Source organism: Hemibagrus wyckioides, linkage group LG01 (genome assembly GCF_019097595.1).
Source record: "Hemibagrus wyckioides isolate EC202008001 linkage group LG01, SWU_Hwy_1.0, whole genome shotgun sequence".
NCBI lineage: Eukaryota > Metazoa > Chordata > Actinopteri > Siluriformes > Bagridae > Hemibagrus > Hemibagrus wyckioides.
Genome location: NC_080710.1, coordinates 17,732,981 through 17,754,661, shown reverse-complemented (window position 1 = coordinate 17,754,661; position 21,681 = coordinate 17,732,981). Strand labels below are relative to the sequence as shown.

Below are 21,681 nucleotides of genomic sequence, written 5' to 3'. Positions count from 1 at the left end.
ATTTCAGGCCAATTAATAAAAATAAAATCACATTGTTTCACATTTCACATTGCTTATACTTTCCTCTGGGTTTACAATTAATCCTGGATATTCATAATCTGCCGTTTCACACTGTCCATTCCTCTACCCCGGGTTCAAGACACGTGACACCTTTTCGAACTGCCGCATCACAGTATCGTGTAACACACCTCTAGAAAACCTGCACGCATGAGTTCACAGCTGTATACGTTTCCCAGTGTCGCTGTGATTGACAGGGAGGAGAGCTTGAGTCACGTTGAGTAACGTTATTTACCTTATATATTTCCCAGAGATTAAGTGTCATTGTCCTGAAAGCATTCCAAAATGGGTTTAAGCTTTAGAGGTTTACGGTTTAAGCTTTAAGTGTTCCTGTAAGTTGTTCCATGTCTTATACTTTACTCAGGGTTTACATTTAATCTTCATGGATATTCATGATCTGCCGTTTCACACTGTCCATTCCTCTACCCCGGGTTGATGTTGTTATTTGACATTACCAGTCATGTTTGGATGAAAATGGTGCAGGACAGCATTAAATAACAGCTTCTCTGACACTTTTGCAACAGTGAGTAAAAACAAGGACAGGTCTAACGTTTTCAGCCAAGAAAGTTATCTTTCACAGCTAGCTAATATTTTTTTTGACACTTCTGTGATGTTCAGTGTTTTGCCATCTGATGATACTAGGCGGTTTTTGTTAAATGTTTCTGCGTTTTGTGTTTCACATGACATGAGGCACACACTGTTAATTTCTGAGGGATGTGGTAGCTCAGTGGTTAAGGCTTTGTACTATTGATCAGAAGGTTGTTAGTTTGAATGCCAGGACCACCAACCTGCCACTGAGCAAAGCCCTTAACTCTCAATTGTTCAGTTGTATGAGGTTAATGTAAGTCGCTCTGGATAAGGCCATTTGCCAAATGCCATAAATGTAATGATTGCTGAAATGAATTCTGTTCTTAAGCATTTGCTTGTAACATTCTAACACCACATTGTAAACAATGTTTAGTGAGGTTAACTCTGCAAAAGCGTTGCTAACTCTGCTTCAGAACAGGGCTTCATAACCCCGGGTAAAATGCGGTGCTAACTCTGCTTCTAATGACCACTGTGAAACATTCCTTTACCCAGGGGGTTTAGGACTAGGATAACCCAGGGTTAAGTGCAGTATTTAAAACCCTGTAATGTGTGTCATAACAGTCCACCTTCTCAAGGTTTCCTCAAGACACTGAGTTAACTTACAGTATATTTAACTAAGGTTAATTGTCTCCTTTATCGTACTTCCACTATGAGATTGAGAGTAGTACATTTTGCAGCACCACAACATTTACACACTTGCCATCACATGAGTACTTCAGAGCAACTTGTTAGCAAATGCAATATCATATGCTGACTCATTTGGCATATCATATGCCAAAGCGATCCTATATTAAATAACCCCTCACCAACAGCTTCCTATCTTTCCCACTGCTGGAAAGTATGAAACTTGTTGTGATTCCAGCTAATCTGCTATTCTAATTTACTACTAATTTACTACTCCTGAGTAATCTAATACGGACTCATTACTAGTGCTTTTACTCCATTGTGTTTACACCATCTCGAGTCTTCACTGGGTCACGCTGTGATAATTGCTCTCCTTGGCTGAAGTCACACATGAATACTTCAGCTTTGAAACTGCGTTCTCTTTCACGGGTTGCTTGAGTGCACTGTGAATTTTTTCCCCCTAATTGTTTCACTTCTAGCTTTAGTTTCGGAAGATATTCAACCCCACTATTTTTTCCTCCCTCTTTCTCTCTCTCTCTCTATGCCATCCTTGTGTGTCTGGTGTGAAGCAGCTAAATGCCATCAACTTTCATGCATTTTTAAATATCAAGAAACACCAAAGTGTCCTGCTGTTTTGGCAGCTTTCATTTTGAAGGGAAAAAGGTGACAGTCTTCACATTTGAGCTAAATTTTGTTCTGTTTTTCTGCCATTTTTTAAAGTCAAGCCTGACAGCTAGGGTGTTAATTAATAATGGTGATACATGGCTTTTTTTTTGTAGCTTTTTGTTGCGTGGGAAGGTGAGCGGTGTGAATTTCAGGCTAATAGACAATAATGCTTAATTCTTAGGTGGTTTCAGGCTGCTGCGCTGTTCTCGTTCGGATTTGGGTTCTGCTTGGACAATTGCCTGACGATGGCGTGATAAATTACTCTTCTCTTCCCCCTGCTTTTTACCTCTCTCCCTCGCTTCCTGCAGTTCTGCTGAAGGGAAATGAATGGACCTCCTGTTTGCTGCATCTGCATCTCCCAGCTTGTCAGATATGGCGCATCTGCTGTGTAGGTCTATGTTTTTCTCCTCGTGTGTCTCTCTGTGTGTGTGTGTGTGTGTGTGTGTGTGCGCTTGCGTTTCAATAAAAAGAAAGTCAGTTTAAATTATGCACAAGTGTGCATTCGTTTTGTGGGTTTGTTTGTGTGTGTATCACTCAAGCAGGTCATTTTGTGCTGTGTGGGCTTGAGGCAAGCAGATAAGCTGTTTGCTAAAACTGGCAATTAAAACTTGATCAAGTCGTCAATTCAAATGGAATGAAACGGAACCAAAAAGTAATTAAAAGGATAGCATGCAAACGACAACAATTATATCTCTTAGTTTTCTATTACCAAATTTAATTATTTAGCAGCCGCTTCTACATGAAAGTGCACTCTCTGTTTTATACACTAATTCACGCAAACCTTTGCACCATATACACACTGTTCAGATAAGTATCCAAGTTCCTTGTTGTGTGTGTGTGTGTGTGTGTGTGTGTGTGTGTGTGAGAGAGAGAGAGAGAGAGAGAGGTTTTTCCTTCTTGTTCACAGTTCTAAAACCAGGGTAATTAGAGGAAAAAGACAGAGGAGATTGGGGTATTTGAGAATTCTTGTAAAATCTCTGCTAGGCTCTATGAGGGTCCAATTAGTGTGTTTAAAGTCACTGGTGAATTGATGGTGTATTCCCACTTCCCCCAGTAAGCACATATGGCCCGATGGCTGAGCATCCACACTGTTAATTAGACTGTCAGGTTGTGTTGGACTCACAGAAGACCAGAAGGAACCTCAAATTCTCCTTGTAACACTTTCTCTGTCTGTCTCTCTCTCTCTCCCTCTCTCACACACACACACACACACACACACAGGTGAGCTTTATATGGGTCACAAAATAATAACAGCACAATGCCATTGCTAGCAAAGTGTGGTCATTTGTTAGGTCAGGATTTAGCACAGAGGGTTAATTTGTGTGTGTGTTTTTGCTTTCATTGAGAAGGATAAAGGATTATAAATAGTATGCTGTTCCAAGTAAATACGTGAATGTTACTAGCTTACTTCAGTGCTTGTCACAGGTCTGATATATATACTTAGGGGATTAATGGATAGATGGATGGATGGCAGGTGGAGATTTGATATATGAACATTTTCACAGATATTTTAAGTGCCATGCATATTCCTAATAACTATAACTGTTTGATTTAAGTCCCTTGGTTGAGCTGTTCTGGGGTGTGTTACCTGACCTTCACCATCATCCTCTCGCATCTCTTTTACATCTCTCACATCTGTCTCACTGACTGATTTCTGGAACTGACTCAGCAGTAACTTCAAATGTAAACTCACACAGAATATTTATGTAATAATTAATGGAGCTACTAATATTAGGGGTGTAACAAAAAACCTGTTTGAACTGGAAAAACAGTCCAGCATTCTCCAATAACGGTTACAAGCTTAGATCCGGTTCAAATCGAAAAGGAAACTGATTAAATACAGATACCACCATCAAAAATCAATGCACACTGCCCTGTGTGCACTTAAGCAAGTGAACATGACTGATATCACAAAGCTGAAAGCACATAATTGTCTGGAATTTTTTTTATATACTGTAGCTTTACCGTTTCCCTTCCCTGAGACTCAGGGGCCCAAAGCTGTTTCATCATTGCAGTGCCTGTGAGCACAAAGCAAGATCCATACAGACGTGGTTTGCCAAGGCTAATGTGGAGAAACGTGAGTGGCCTGCACAGAGCAACTGTACACTTACTGTCCAATTTAATAGGAACCCCTGTACACCTGCTCAGTTATGCAGTCACTACGGTTGTAAAGAGTGCGGATTTGAGTGAATAATGACTTCCTGTCAGCTCAGAATGGTCTGTTCATTCTCCTCGTATTTCTCATCAACATGGTGTTTCCACACACAACTGTAACACAGGATGGTTTTTTTTTGCTCATTTTTTTTACCACTCTATGTAAACTCTAGGGACTGTTGTATGTGAAATTCCTAGGAGATCAACAGTTTCTGAAATACTCAAACCAGCCCATCTGCCACTAACACAACAGAGACATCACAGCTTTTCCCATATTCAGTTTGATGTGAACATGCACTGAATCTCCTAACCTGTATTTGAGTTTTTGCATTGTACTGCTGAAATATGATTGATTAGATAACTACATGAAAGCGCACATGTTCCTAATGAAGTGGACAGTGAGCCCATGTATCTTCTCTTTCTGTATTTCCTAGCCATGGCTGATGTTGCTGAGAAAAAACGGGAAAAAAAGATATATATATATATATATATATATATATATATATATATATATATATATATATGTATATGTATATATATATATATGTATATATTTGTGATTAAATTAGAAAGATTTCAGATTTCTTCTGCCCACTGCAATGAAACATGTAACAAAACATCATTTTAATATAGTCTTTACTTTGAGGTGTTTCATTACTAGTATAGGTCTGTCTGACAAAAATCGCACTCATCAATCCCACACAAGTGAGAGGTCACCATGCATCAGTTCTGGAAATGTAGCTTTAGAGGCCAGGAAGTGATTAGAGGTTTACAGTCAGTCAAAAACACAGGGATTGTTAAACTCTTCTGCAGTACTGATTTGTCTTTGTACTTTACTTGTTGCAAAACTGCTGATGTTTGGCCTTGGTTTCTGAAAGCCTTTTTTTGTTGTGAGTTTCTGTGCTAGCATTGAGAGTTAAGTAAATCTTCTGCTAACGTATATAGCATCATGTCAAGTCCAGGTGCCAAATAACAAAGCTAAATTCTAAACTGATCTTCACCACTCGTCCAGGTCACGCTTTTGAATTGAGACTGATTATGATGTTGGTATGCTACGTGCTTTCTCATAATGACTGACAAAAATATATCATGTGTACAGTACATTATCAGTATTGGACAGTTAGATTATCATCACGCATGCTACAACTTGATTGAATGAAGGTGTTTAGTTTATTAGTTTGTTTGAAGCCACTTTTCGGTGTAAAGAAACTGCTTTTCCTGTCAAAATGTATCTAGTACATTTGTTGCATCGCCACACATTTAAACACATGTTGAGTGAAAACGATGCTGCGAGATAAACAACACAAGCTCTTCTACACAACAGCCAAAGACTTGAGGCCATTAAAGGGACATGCAAAATAAGCTTTGAATTTAATGAATGATGAATTTAAACACATTTAAAAGCAAATAAAAACATATTACAAACATAAAGCATCTTTTTGTAGGTGATTCCTAACCATAGTGATTATATCATGGTGTGTAGTGGCTGCTGATGCAGATAAATTTTTAATTTAGGATTTTTTTTTTTTTATTATCAGTGGATGATCAGTGAGTAATCAATTGTTTGTGATTATTGGGCATACCCCTACCTCCATTTGTTAATGATGTCATCTGTATGGCCAAATGTTGGTGGACATCTGACCATGAGACCCACGATGTTGGAAGCACACAATTGTATAGAATGTCTGTGTGTTGTAGCTTTACAATTTCCCTTCACTAGAACTAAGGGGCACATGCATGGGTATGGAAAAATTATATCTGTGGGCAGTGGTGGCTCAAGTGGGTAAAGCTCTGGGTTGTTGATTGGCGGATCAGGGTTCAAGCCCCAGCACCATCAAGCTCCACTGTTGGGCCCTCGAGCAAGGCCCTCTCTGCTCTCTCTACTCCAGGGATGCTGTATCATACAAATTAACCCTCTCTGCTCCAGGGATGCTGATTTATAGCAGCCCCGGTCTCTGACCCAAATTCCTCAGCTGGGATATGCGAAGAAAAGAACTCCACTGTGCTGTCTTACTTAAATGACCAGAACAGTCACAGTAGAACAGTATATCCTGACCATCACACCCGTATGTTTGGCTGCACACAATTATGTCAGATGTATTTGTATTCTGTAGCATTATGCCTGTATCTTTATATTGCTGTAGTAATATTATCTCACCTCACTGACACTAAGGGGCAGGCCAAAACCTGTTCCAGCATGACAATATCCCTGTGCACAAAGCAAGGTCCAGAAAGACACAGTATGCCAAAAAAGACCTTGTGAGACCTGCACAGAGCCTTGCAATGAACACCTGTGGGATGAATTGGATCGGCTCTCCACGAGACATCACTAGCTGACCTCATAATACTCTTGTAGCTGAATGTTCACATAAATTGTCTTGTGGAAATCCTTCTCAGAAGAGTGGATTAATAATATAGTGGCAGCAGCAAAAGGAGACTAAATCTGGAACGGGATGTTAAACAAGCACATATGAGTGTGATTGGTCATATACTTTTGTCCAAAAAAAGTGTAGTTCTGTGTTGCTACATTTGTGTTATTGATTTAATTAAATTCCTGGTCATATTAGTTACTTTTTAATTTAAGGGCAAATAAATGTTATCAGGCACAACAGAACGCTTTATCCTCACCCAGGGGCATCTGATCAGACGCTCGGTGAGCACAGTGTTTACCTCCATGCCACCAGTCAGCGCAAGTCTACTGTGGGTCAAGCTGTGAAAAGCTGCTTTAGGCATGTGTGTCACTGAGGACAGAGTTCACATGGATTAGATTTTTCAGGTACAGTATATGTGTGAGGAAAGGATTATCTGAACGTTAGAGATCATTACTCCTGCACCGGTTTGTCTTTATTATCTAAGGGATAGATGCATATATTAGCATGATAATACAGATGTGTTTTGGAATCTGGGGGGGCAGAAACTGAAACATTTTTTTTTGAGATCATGACATAATACCAGGCTGAAGTTCCTCTATGGAAATACTTCACCAGTGGCAAGTCAGTATTTACAACATGCTTGCATTACCTCAAGGTGAACATTTGGGGCATGCATACATTTGCATGCATTTGCATGTGTAAGGAGTGCGAGGACCTCGATGCTTTTGTTTCGAACAGACGAAGTCGATAAATCAAAACGAAGTGGGCTGTTAAAATGAGTGCAGCTGTTTGGTCGGCACGGTGACACAATGCTGAGCAGGAAGTGAAAGCATGCGAACGAGAGCGCCATATTCACGGATGAATATTTATAAGTCAGTGTTTTGAGCACCTCCCTTTTAAGAAAAATAATTGGTGGGACTACAGAGGCTGGTAGCTCCAGGCTGTTAGGAGAGGTGCACAGGTTCACACTTGTCACTTGTTTACTGAGATGGACAATGGAAATGTCTGCTGTTAATATCATTAATATCAAGAGCCGTTTTAGAAATGCAGACACTCCTGCTGCCAATCTGCTGACACTGGGCAGCTTATTAAATGTTTTTGTAGGCTAAGACAAAATTTACGCCAGTTTTCTAAAAGTTTCAGTAACTCTTTTGCTTCATTTTTTTCATAGGTTGTTAAATGCCAAACGGCTTCTAATTTCCAACAAGCACAGAGAGCTTAAAATGGCAAAATAATAAGTGGTGAAAGAGTGCCTTCTGTATAGTGTGTGATAAATAACCCTCCTCCAGAACATAAAGGCTATGGGGTGGAGTCAGACTTGATCCAGATCCTCCCACCTGGGTGGAGCTTATCAGTGTCAGTCCAGGGGGTGGAGTTAGTTTCAAGAGGATCAGTGTGTATAAGTAATTGTATTGTTTTGGACAGCATTGTGTGGGTTCTGGTTCTGGTTAGTTTAATAGGAGAAGTTGGATCTCTTGAATCCTCCAATAATGCAGCTAAGCCTCTGCAGCTACCGCATACACACATACCTTTCTCTTTTTATGTACAGCAGTACTTATTTGGTCATAAATGATTAGCTAGTTATACATGGATTTGTTCTAACCTGCTTTGTTTAAGGTCGTTTAAGAAAAAAAAATAAGAAGGAGAATTTTTATGAATGTAGAATGTGTGTATTTGAATTAAAGAAGAGATATTAACTTGTCGATGCAGTGTAAAAATCAGTAATGCTGTCAGTTATATGATTTTAAAGCCTATCACTTGTGAACCATTAGTGAGTCTCTTTATGTAAACCCAAGAGCTCTGCAAACGTTTTTCCCAGCTAACAGGATTTTCAGGAATACCACAATTCTGTGTCAGGTGCTCATGCAAATTATTTACGAATTGCTTTGTTCACATCCAGTTGGATAAACCAGGCCCGATATCTGTCCTTTTTTTTTTTTTTAATAATTATTCTTATCATGCTGCTGCAGGTGATTATGAGTACTTGACAGCAGGCTTATCTAGATGAAAATGCTTCCCTCAGTAATGTTAAAGCAGACCACATTAGGGCTTCCCCACAGACTCAACCTCAGCGGCCCAGCTTGTCTCTCTTACTCCCTCATTTTCTCTCCTCACAAGTGTCTTCAGCTTTTCTGAAATAAGTGGACACTAATAACGTTGCTCTTTGATGCATTAATAAAGTTTTTTTGCCTTTCATTGTCTATTCCTGCCAGCGAGCGAGCGAGAGAGAGAGAGATTGAGAGAGAGAGAGAGAGAGAGAGAGAGAGGGAGAGGGTATTTCTTGCTTTTTATGAGCGTTGGACTGAAACGAAGGAAAGACATATTTTTAATGAATTCTTAAATAAATGACAGTGCCTTCTGAGCTGTAGGCATTCCTGACCAGCTGTGTGAAAGAGGAATAGAGAGAGAGAGAGAGAGAAAGAATGCTCAGTAGACGTTTGCATCGTTGTTTTTATTTAGGAATGAACAAACTGAAAGTCAGTATCCTTCCATCCTGACATGATCTCTTCACACAAAATATGTTCGACTTATTTTGCAGGTTCCTCTCTATAGTTTTGCGAGGAAACAGCGCAGACAGGTCCCGGCGGTTTCGCCTGTGGAATGATGAGTTATTAATTACAAATGTTATTGCTCTGGGTCACTGTTGGTCTCAGTCTACTCCTAGACTCTAAGGAGCAGAGCATAGTGAAAAATATTTCCTCTCAGCAGCAGCTTAAATGTACCTCCTTGAAGGGCTTTTCTTTCTTTCTTTTTTTTTTTTATATATATCATACTTCTTGAGAGATTAAAGGCTGTAATCTTTTGTGCTTTGTCATGGTGAAGCCAGTCAGCGTAGGAGGTTTGATTGACGGGTCCTGACACCACTCAGAGCTGACCCCTCCTCCACAGACTTGATGACTTTTTGACCCTCAGCCATTTACTGCACCACTGAATGTTTCCAAGAGACCCACAGAGAAACACCAGCTGGAGCTTAATTGGTCCGACACGAGGCGTGGACATATTGCAGTATGCACCAGTGTTGCTTTGGCTTGTACTTGACTTGGACTGAGAGTCTAGGTTGTTTTCTTGTCTGGAAGATTTGTTTGCGAGTCAAGACTGGAGACAACGTTTGTGGTGAATAGGAGTGCGGAGTAGATGGACTCGGCCAATACTATCCAGATAGAAGTCTAATTAGCTTTGGACTCATGGTGCGGTACTTGTGTTTTGGCTGCTGCAGATCTTGGCCTGTTGCTTTCTCCCTCTCACCATATGTGTCTCGCACATGTAGCTGCCCTCCAGCTGGTGTAGTGTGGAATAAATAAGTTTAAGATTTGGAAAAGTTGCAGCCTAAACAGACTCTACAGAATTTCTGTTTTTTCCTGAATGTCAGAGTAATTGGTTGAACCATGCTGTCTGTTATGGATGGTCAATATGGTCTTCAGATGATATCAAAATAACTAATTGAGTGTTTATTTTTCTAGCAGCATTGGGACAGGGCACGTTTTGCCGACGTACAGCTTCGGGGTTCTTAAGACTGACCTTGTGTGTGTAGTTTTACATGTTCTCATCGTGTCCACGTGGGTTTCCTCCTGCGATGAATGAATATTTATGTAGTGCAGCCATCTGTAACTGATTTGTCCTCAGTGTCAGAAATCAGCCTACTCTCTGCCCTCTTAGCCATGTTTACTTCTTGGTATGCGTCATGAATATACAGTATGTGACTGGTTACGTGCTTGAGGTTTAATTACATAACTGTTATTTTTTCTGCCACGTTGTGTTAGTGCTCATTTGTAAATTCCTGTAATTGTAATGAACTTACTCTCAGTCATCATCTCGATCACCAGAAATGCAGAAGTCTGTCGGCTGGGAAGAATTTCACATCAGATTTATAAAGCCTGTTGACTTAAGGGCAGAAAGTTTGAGGCAGTTTGATGTTCTGTCTTCGCTCTACATGTCGTGTTGAAATGTGAGGTGATGGTGGACACCTTTGTCACATTAGTAGAATTGAATGCAGATGGAATTTTAACAGTGCCTCCTGCAATATGCTACTGCGTAAAGAGATTTTCACACTGAAGGCAACAATTGCTTCTCACACATTCTCTTTTGCTAAGTGGCTGCAGGCAGGCAAAGAAAAAAACGAAACCTTTTGAGATCTTGACATGAATATCCTGTCGACTTTGGTCAGAGTTTCTTCGGTTAACAAACTTGATTGCTACAGAAGCTGGTGTGAAGCTAGTGATTTTTCTTTTGTGAAATGAATTTAATTAGCAGAGACATTTTTGACCAAATAAATAATATTAAATCTAAAAATATAAACAATGTCAAGCCGTGTTTGTGTCAGTATGGCAGTCTGATTGAATCATCTTTAAAATTATACTGGAATTATCATGATACTTTATTGCATGTCTCTACTGTCTATTTGTTGCCTGCTCTTTTTCTAGTCTACTTTACCTGTGTGTGTTTTATGTATACATCCTTCAGTCTGTCTTTCTCTCTTCCTTCCTGTTTTAGATCGGACAGCTGGTGTTTAAAGGTATGAAACGGCTAAACAGGATCCAGTCCATTGTTTTTGAGACGGCGTACAACACCAATGAGAACATGCTCATATGCGCTCCAACCGGAGCAGGCAAGACCAACATCGCCATGCTCACGGTTCTGCACGAGATCCGACAGCACCTGCAGCCAGGAGGCGTCATCCGCAAAGACCAGTTTAAGGTACATTATGTTCTTGAACATCAGTCTCTTCTCTACAAAGGAGAATTGTGTTGAATAATTGAATAATCACTGCTCTCATCCTCCTTCTCTTGAACCTTACAGCATCATGGGAAATCCTGATTAGTTTTTTGTGTGTGTGAGAGGTTGAGAGGTTGTTATGGTTTCACAATAAGACAAGGTGTATGACTGTACAGTTCAGCTCAGCACACCACTTCTACCTTAGCCTAGAAAAATACAGACAATTTAAGGGATTTTTCTAAAAATGTCATTCTCAAAAATATCTTTAGGTCTAGTTTAACATGGGGAGGTTGACAAGTTATAGATTATGATATTTACTGTTGGAAAAATGTTTTGTGCTTTTTATTCTGTACAGAGACAATCCAGGAATATTTTTGGTTTGCTGCCCAAACCAGAATGAAACCATGTTTAAGCTGAAACCACAAAACAATGCTGAGGAGGTTTAAAACTTACATGCAATACTCCATTATTTTCTTTGCACATTTAGACTACATATACACTATAGTCAAATGTATGTGGACACCTGATGACGCCACTTTTGGAGGTGGTCACAAATTTGGAGGCACACAATTATGTCAGTATCCTGTAGCATTATGTCTTTGTATTGCTTATTATTTCATCTGTCCAGCTGGAACACTTACTGCACAATCAGGCCTCCTCGTCTGACGTCAGAGCCTGATCTCACTAATGCTCTTGTAGCTTAATGATCACAGCCATGCTCCAAAATCTAGCTGAAAGCCTTCCTGGAAGAGAGGAGGTTATTATAACCAACAGCAGGACCATATCTGTATTATGGACCGTGGTTGTAAATAGGATGTCAGGAAGCACATGTGGGTGTGATAGACAGGGGTGCACAAACTGTTGCATGTTGTGGTCATGTGAACTACTGTTCTATAATGATAAGCATTATAACAATATGACTCAAGTATTATAACAAGCAGTTAGAATAAACATCAAATATTGTATTATATGATGTACGTAACCTTTTTATGTGACATCTGTGTATACATGGTGAACATTTCTGTGATTTATACTTATTGTGTGGCTATAAATATCTTAAGAACAGCAATTAGGCATTTGATGTATTTGTTTTCTTTTCATTTTTGTTATATATTATATACAAGGATATGCAAAGAGACCTTTGAACAAGGAAATCCTGAAAAACACTCCCCTTTAATTTTTTACAACTAAACATATTATACCTAAACCTGTATAATGTTATGACACAAACTTTTCCATGATGATGATGATGAGGAGGAGGAGAACCATCTTCATACATCACCATTAAACTTTCCCTGCTTTGTTGCTCTACTTCATATTGCACTAAGTGTTTTGTGCTGGTTGCCAAGGAACAAATGATACCATGATGTGCATTCATTTATCATGCTGTCTTTCTTTCTCCCTCTTGTCTCCATCTATAGATAGTATATGTAGCTCCTATGAAGGCTTTAGCTGCTGAGATGACTAATTACTTCAGTAAGCGCTTGGAGCCACTGGGCATCGCTGTCAAAGAGTTGACAGGCGACATGCAGCTGACCAAAGGGGAAATTCTCCGCACACAGGTAACACATAGGAAGCTATTGTACAGAAAGAAAAGGAAATATTTTTATATTGTGTTTAACTGCTAGTGAGTTGTGTTTTTTATAGTTTAATGATGTTTTAGAATTGCTGAAGTTTCAGACTGCTAACATCTACTGCTTTATTGACTTGTTATGAAATGAGAGATTCCAGTCAACGTATTAGATTGCTTCCACGCCAGAACTGTTCATTGAAGACGAGCATCACCAAAAACATTCACTTTTTCACCTAGCCAGTGCTTTTATATAGAGATATAGAGGCTCTCATTGTCAGGAATTTTTTCTATTTTATACTGTTTATGTAAGGAGTAAACCACAATGGGACGTACCGTCGTAGCAAAATAATCAATGTCAGAGTGGTGTGATTGGAAGTGGACGGCCATTACCACTGATTATATAAGCAATATCGCATGAGCAAGAATGCGGTTATACTGAATATTGGCACACCTTTGATTCATCGCTTGCACAAACCTGCAGGGGAAGCAGCGTAGCTAATTACAGCTGAGCCGATATTCAGTATAACTACACACTTACTCATGCGATATTGCTTCTATACAGCTCTATAAACAAGAAATTAATATCACGAAAGTGACATTTCAGACTCAATATGGCCGGATAGTCTGTTTACTTTTGCTCCGCCAGAGGAAACAGGTCCCGAAGATGCCACAATCCCTTTATAGCATGTTGTCTAGCTCGCTAATTAGCTCACATTGATTTGTACGTCCCGTGCTTCCAGTAAAATTAGCATCCTGACTTCCTTTTCATCTTCAGCTGACGAGCTTTCATATTTTAAGCCAAGAGTTATATCCTTGAAAATATCAGTTGTCATGTTTGCTGATGATGCACTAACTCTACTGTAGTAACAGCTTCAAACTAAGAAGTGGAATTGTACCTGAACTCGGACGAGTGGAGTGATAACCGGTGACCTGGAGCTAACTATTATATGATATCCTGTAACAGGACATCCTGAAGTGTTTTATTCTTCTTATACCACAGCAATCTGCCAATAATTACATATTTGTAGTTATATTAAGAATGAAAATAGCTCAACTTTGTCCACATCATCCAGCAACCCTGACAAGTTTGTTTATATCTACTGTACAGCAGATATAAACAGCCATTTCTTCACCATTTTCAATTAACAGCAGTTATGGAGATTCACTGTGCTAAAGACTTTTTCAAGACAGAAAACTTAAACTGGCATTTACATAGCACTCACACCTGAGACCCCTTACATTCTAAATAAAGGTGTCCTATTTATTATTATCCTTAGATTATGTGAAGTAAGCAGGCTATATTCACTGTATGTCCATAAGGTAGTAGACACCACTGATCAATTACATTCATCTCTTAATGTCCATCTTCCTTAAACTGTTGCCATAAAGCACATAATTGTCTAGAATATATTTATATTCTGTAGATTTAAGAATTTTCCTTTACTGCACCTAAAAGGCTCAGACATGTTCCAGCATGACAATGCCCCTGTGCATTAAGTGACCTTCATGAATCCATAGAGCCCTGACCTCAGCCCCACTGAACACCTCTGGGATAAAATGAATCTGATTTCACCCCAGACCTCCTCACCTGACACAGTGCCTGACCTCACTAATCTTGAGAATGGACACAAATCAATGCACACAAATGCCATGTTCCAGTCTCTAGTGAAAATCCTCCTCAGAAGAGTGGAGGTTAACATAACAGCAAAAAGGGGACTAAATCTAGGGTGTGATGTTCAGCACTGTGGTCTAAAATATAATCACAAATTAGAATTGAACAATTACGGACATCAAGCTGTCGTTTACAGAGGATGTTGTAATAAAGCTTACTACTTAACTCTGAAAGGCAAACCTGATTTTTCCAGCATGGTTTTAGAAGCCTGTGAAACAGATGCCTCACTGCCACCTGCTGATGTTTTCTACAGGGGAGACGTGGAAAGAGATCTGCATCATCAGTAGAGGCTTTTACACTTGACTGTCTTCTTTCCTTATTAGATTTCACCTACGTGAATACTGATTATTTTCTTAATGGATACTGCAATTTTTTTTTTTTCAAGAAATTGGCTTCCAGTCTGTTTAGGGAATTGTTGACCCCAGAATAAACAATCAATTCCCACAACTAGTTTCACTAAATGAGAGTCAGAGAAAGATAATGGTTGTATGTGTGTATGGGAGTTGTGTGTGTGTGTGTGTGTATACACCATAATGTATGCAGGTCATCAGGCTGAGTTTTCAGTGCTGAGTAGCTGAGGGTATGGATGCTTTCATCAGCATGAAGCTTCACAGAGAAGAGAAGACAGAAGCGGCAGACTGGTAAAGAGATCAGTTTGGCTTCAGACGCTCTCATGATCAAGAGCCTGATAAATAGGGCTCTTTAAACTCATACCCAGAAAATCACGTTCTTTACAGACATGCTGGGCCTCAACCAAATATTGCCTCTCCATCTTTCTCTGTTCTGTCTAAGCTACAGGATACAAAGACATCCTAGACAGATTGTGTGCTTTCAAGAGCTGTGTGAGTGTGATGGTCAGATGGCCATCAGCTTTTAGCTATATAGTGTACACCGACCAGGCATAACTTTATGACCACCTGCCTAATATTGTTTTGGTCCCTCTTTCATGCACTGTGTATTCTGACACCTTTCTATCAGAGCCAGCATTAACTTCTCCAGCAATCTGAGCAACAGTAGCTTGTCTGTTGGATCGGATCTCACAGGCCAGCCTTTGCTCCCCACATGATCTTTTGATAGATACTGACCACTGCAGACCGGGAACACCCCACAAGAGCTGTAGTTTTGGAGATGCTCTGATCCAGTCATCTAGCCATCACAATTTGGCCCTTGGTCAAACTCACTCAAATCCTTACGCTTGCCTATTTCTCCTGCTTCTAACATCAACTTTGAGGACAAAATGTTCACTTGCTGCCTAATATATCCCACCCACTAACAGGTGCCATGATGAGGAGATTAGCAGTGTTATTCACTTCACCTCTCACTGCTCATAATGTTATGCCTGATCGGTGTATATCACCTACATGTGACTCCTCACATAATTTAAGGCTATGAGACTTCTATAAGGACATGTCTATTTAACGTGTGAGGTGTGTGTAATAGGCTAATCATGTGGATGCAGCACAATGCAAAAAATCATGCAGATGCAATTCAAGAGATTCAGTTAATGTAAATAAAGAAAAAGTTAGATCTCTGACTTTGACCATGTTGGCACCAGAAGGGCTGGTGCATGTTTTGGGATTTTCAAAGACAGTCTCTAGAGCAGTGTTTAATTTAATAAAGTGGTGTGTGTGTGTGTGTGTGTGTGTGTGTGTGTGTGTGTGTGTGTGTGTGTAAAGAATAATTGTGTATAAGGCTAAAGAAGAAGGCAGAAACTAACTACAGAGTACAAGTAATGGATGTTCTAAGACTTTTCAGAGAAATGAGGCTTTTCAGAGAAATGTCCATCACTTCATCAGCATTGCAAGTGAAGTACTTCTGAGGCTGAAGGATGTTAAAACTATTGTTATATAAACATTCGGCTTCAGGTTCATGCTGCTGACACGTAATTCTCACCCTGCTGTCTGCATTCTGCAGCAGAAATCCTACATTTGGCAAACCATGTTTTTTTTGTTTTCACTCTGAGAGAATTGAAACCTGAGCTGATCTTCCGCTGTTGTAACTCTTGCTCATGAAAGTTCAGTGTGTGGTATGTATGATTTGCCATATGGTCATAAAGAGTGATTAGTGACTGAGAGAGGTATAGACATATACACTATATTGCCAAAAGTATTCGCTCACCCATCCAAATAATCAGAATCAGGTGTTCCAATCACTTTCATGGCCACAGGTGTATAAAATCAAGCACCTAGGCATGCAGACTGTTTTTACAAACATTTGTGAAAGAATGGGTCGCTCTCAGGAGCTCAGTGAATTCCAGCGTGGAACTGTGATAGGATGCCACCTTTCCAAAAATCCAGTCGTGAAATTTCCTCGCTCCTAAATATTCCACAGTCAACTGTCAGCTGTATTATAAGAACGTGGAAGTGTTTGGGAACGACAGCAACTCAGCCACGAAGTGGTAGGCCACGTAAACTGATGGAGCGGGGTCAGTGGATGCTGAGGCGCATAGTGCGAAGAGGTCGCCAACTTTCTGCAGAGTCAATCGCTACAGACCTCCAAACTTCATGTGGCCTTCAGATTAGCTCAAGAACAGTGCGCAGAGAGCTTCATGGAATGGGTTTCCATGGCCGAGCAGCTGCATCCAAGCCATACATCACCAAGTGCAATGCAAAGTGTCGGATGCAGTGGTGTAAAGCACACCGCCACTGGACTCTAGAGCAGTGGAGACGCGTTCTCTGGAGTGACGAATCGCACTTCTCCATCTGGCAATCTGATGGACGAGTCTGGGTTTGGCGGTTGCCAGGAGAACGGTACTTGTCTGACTGCATTGTGCCAAGTGTAAAGTTTGGTGGAGGGGGGATTATGGTGTGGGGTTGTTTTTCAGGAGCTGGGCTTGGTCCCTTAGTCCCAGTGAAAGGAACTCTGAATGCTTCAGCATACCAAGACATTTTGGACAATTCCATGCTCCCAACTTTGTGGGAACAGTTTGGAGCTGGCCCCTTCCTCTTCCAACATGACTGTGCACCAGTGCACAAAGCAAGGTCCATAAAGACATGGATGACAGAGTCTGGTGTGGATGAACTTGACTGGCCTGCACAGAGTCCTGACCTCAACCCGATAGAATACCTTTGGGATGAATTAGAGCGGAGACTGAGAGCCAGGCCTTCTCGTCCAACATCAGTGTGTGACCTCACAAATGCGCTTCTGGAAGAATGGTCAAAAATTCCCATAAACACACTCCTAAACCTTGTGGACAGCCTTCCCAGAAGAGTTGAAGCTGTTATAGCTGCAAAGGGTGGACCGACGTCATATTGAACCCTATGGATTAGGAATGGGATGTCACTTAAGTTCATATGCGAGTCAAGGCAGGTGAGCGAATACTTTTGGCAATATAGTGTAGATCTAGCATTCTTTCTTGTGAAAGTTGCAGTGTTTGCACTCTGGGTGTATTTAGGTGGGTATCTCCCCCCTGTGTTACATCAGATGCATCTTAATGTTATCCTGCTTTTTGCTTGAAGGTGTTTTTTATTTGTAACAGATTTATGTTTTAATGGTCTTGTCTTTGTGAAATCAGCAGCTTGGGCCTGACTGGAGCATTGGAGCATAGTGCCTGCTGAATGTGCTTGTAGTTGCCTTCTTTCTATTTAGCTTTATTCCAGCCTCTGCTGCTTAGAAAACTGCAGGTGGGCTTTCAGTATGAAACGAAGAAGCACCTTCTCTCTAACTAACCTGCCGTGCCCCATGTTATTATAATCTGTACATTTCATAACCTGGGATGTTTTATGCTTTTTTCATGTAGTAATGACAGAAAAAACCTGACCTAATAGCATTTTAATTCTCATTTCGTCACGGCAGACTTGGTTTGAAAGCCACGGTAGGAAAGTATTAAAAATAAAGCCTTGCTTATTATATGCAATGATATTGAATCTTGGGACGTTTGCACTGTTTAGATAAATTTTTAATCTTTAAAATAATCTTTTTTTTTTTTTCTTTCTTTTTTTTTTTTACATCTGATATGAAATAACACTATGTAACAATTTTTTACTTTTTTCTTGTTCCTAGGAAATAAGTGTTATTTCCCCATTCTTTGTAACCCAAATAAAGAGTTTGGGTTAGTTTTAGGCAGTTTGTTTTAGTAAAATGGGCTAATTTTGAGGTTTTCGTTCTCTTAAAAGCCCAACCCCAAACTTCAAGGTGCTTAATGCCTATTTTTGATCATTTTCCATCAAGAGTAATTGGAAAATGTTACTCACTACCCAGGAACAAAAATCATGTTACATAGTGTAATCTTTCAGACTGAATTGTAACTACACCAGAATTGTCAACTTATTTTAAACTGTAATTCTATTTTAAAGTTACACCCTAAAATAAGTTGTCAGTTTGTGTGTAATTAGTATATGCAGTAGGTATGTTTTTTTTTGTAAGTTGAGCTTATTTACTATTTGTGTGTAACTAAATAAATAAAATTAAAATGATGAGTAGACAGCAGGTGTATCGGATACAGTGCAGGTTTGTAGACACTGATAAAAAAAAAAAAAAAATCTTGTTATAACGGTTGAATTATCCAGTAACAATATACCAAATGGGTCCAATATAGTGTAATATAATTTAATGTCATTTAACAGAATGTATATATATTGTTTTGTTTATTTGTTCTTTTTTAAATACATACCATGCTGCATATTTTTAAACAGATAAGATGATATATAATCAGCACATGATTTCATTAAGTTTATTTCCTTTTCAGAAATTGGACTAAAGATGCATTTGTTCCACGGTTTTGTGTTTGGATGTGTTCTTCTTATTCCATCCATCCATCCATCCATTCATCTCTCTATCTATACTTCATGATGCATGTATATAATACACACACACACATACATATATATATATATATATTCCATCTTAGCAACTTTTTCAAGCAAGCAGATGAAAACTGATGAGACTCTCAGGCTTTTGATTGCTCGCTCACTCAGGCATTCTCACACACTGAACTGATATATCACGGGTGGCAGTGAAGAGTCTGAAACGAGCCCTTATCTTTGTTCGCGAGCTGCATAGCTGAGTGGTGACAGGCCCAGTGAAAGGCCATGTAAAGGATGAGGGTGGCTCCTCTGCAATGAACAGCCGGGAGAATACAGAGCAATTGGCAGCTGTGCTCTGTGTGTGCCGTACCCTGGAGAGTGCTCACAGGAGCCCTGTGGAAGCAGATCAGGAAAGAGGCAGGCATGAGCTCCTCACTTACACACACACACATGCACATACACACATGCACATGCACACACACTCACACACACACACACAGCTCTGTGATGTGACTCTGCAAAGCCCCTACACACCGTGACATTATTTAAAATAGTGTTTGGTAAAACCCAAGGGGGCGCTAGAGGGGAAAATACATAAGAGAAGGTCTGTGTTTTGTGCAGCTCGCTAGCCGATTTATTGAAAATTCACTTTCCACCAAATTACACTCGTTTCTAAAAGTCAGCGTAAGCAGTTATGATAAAAGACATTAGTGCTACTTTAACTGACCGATTATTTAATGGGCAGGATGAAAAGGTTTGAGTCACTTCTCACTCTCTCACACGAGTGTTTCAAACACTGTCGGCAGACCTGCCAACCTTCCTCTCTGTATTTTAACATCAGAGCATACTGGAACAAATTATCACTCAAAAAGTCTCCTTTTTTCCTAATAAAAACTGTGATCAGCCAGTTGACATATGAATCTGATATGACTGACAGTTGCACAGGTGTTTTAAACTCCCGTATTAACCGAGACTCTTAAGAAGCCGTGTCCTTTGGCTGGTATTTGCACTGATACAGCATCCTTTCTGTTCGTCATGGTAAATGGAGGTAACTGTGTTGTATTTCATGACTGAGAAATACAGTCAATCAGTGTGTGTTTGACTTGGCTTATGTTAGACACACATATAGAACTTGGCTAAGATTGGACACATTTATACCTGAAATGAATTCTTACATTGATTAGAGAAGTCACGGAAGTGAATTTCGGCTGAAATTATAAAAAAAAAAAAAAACTGCAAAAAAGGCTCAATGTTTTGACTGCAGTCATACAAGAAGTGTCAAAAAACACTTTACATATGATATTAATTAGAAGTAGACGGCGATTTAAAAGCATCTTCTTCTTGCTCTCCTGCACCGATCAGCGCTCAGACATGCTCAAACAGTTTGAGGATCATTTCAGGGTTTCTGCGAGGGAGATTAGACAACCTATTTGTAAAAATGTTTACTACGTTTAAGCCGCCCAGCTCCCTTCCCGTAGAGAGTAGAGCTACTCATTTATCTTCTTTGGGGTTGTCAGGGCTGCATCAGTCTGTGTGTGTGTGTGTGTGTGCATGTGTGTATACACACATATAGGTGTGTGTGTGTGCATGCACTTTACATTGCCTGCTAGAATAAGCAAGAATATTTCTTATTTCACTTAAAAAAGTGTGTTGTGGTCATGTCTGTTCTGTCACACACTATGCATTCAGTTTGTTATGTTTGCCTTAACTGTTAATTTGGGTGTCTTATTTTAAAAGGCACTTGTACTGAACATGATCCTTGCACTTGTCTTGAATATGAAGGCCTATTTTTATTTATTTTCTTAATAGTGCTCAGAGTGCCTTTTTCAGACTAACAGAATCCGCACGCTTTGCTCGGTTAATCAGAAGGGCATCGGAAACATCAGGCATGAGTCATGCCTTATTGAGCTGATGAAGGTGATCATTAGATATTGATCAGTGGAGATCATCGTCCAGCTTCACTGAGGACAAGTAGCAGGGTACAGCCTAACAGAGCTTCCATCGACTATGTCCTTTCTTTCACTTCTACTGCTCTTTTTTTTTTTTTTAAATATATATCTGTCCTTGTCTCTGTTTCCCCATCTCTCTCTCTCTCTCTGTCTCACCCCCACCTCTCTCTCTCTCTCTCTCTCTCTCTGTCTCTCTCTCTCTCTCTCTCTCTCTCTCTCCCTCCCTCCCTGAGAGCTTGTCAGTCTCCAGCACTTGGGTTTCAGCCTTTTCTCTCATTTTCTTGTTACCATAGAAACTGTTCTACTGTAAAATGCCTCATACAGTGGACACATGGTGATACAAATGTCTTGCTTATTTGATGACTGAGTTTGTGCTGTCAATGAGGCAGGCTTGCATTTAGATTGAAATACAATCAAGTCTTAAAAAAAAAAAGAAAGTGTAGAAGGAAAAGGGTTTTCTTCTAAGCAATCGAATTACAGCATGTTGCACAAATACAAATTAATGTGGAAGTGGTCTCTAAGATTAAATTGGGTATACTGTGATTTTTTTTTTTTGAAAGATTCTCAA

The 21,681-nt window shown here is 39.8% G+C and overlaps 1 protein-coding gene across 2 annotated transcripts in view; it reads left to right on the top strand.

The window, feature by feature from the left end:
- ascc3 (activating signal cointegrator 1 complex subunit 3) overlaps nucleotides 1-21,681 on the top strand; it is a 153,874-nt gene that overhangs the window by 46,685 nt on the left and 85,508 nt on the right. For both annotated transcript variants that reach the window (XM_058393115.1, XM_058393122.1), the window contains exons 9-10: nucleotides 10,953-11,156; nucleotides 12,596-12,736. In XM_058393115.1, the coding sequence (XP_058249098.1) occupies nucleotides 10,953-11,156; nucleotides 12,596-12,736 (345 nt within the window). The remainder of the gene's footprint in view (nucleotides 1-10,952; nucleotides 11,157-12,595; nucleotides 12,737-21,681) is intronic.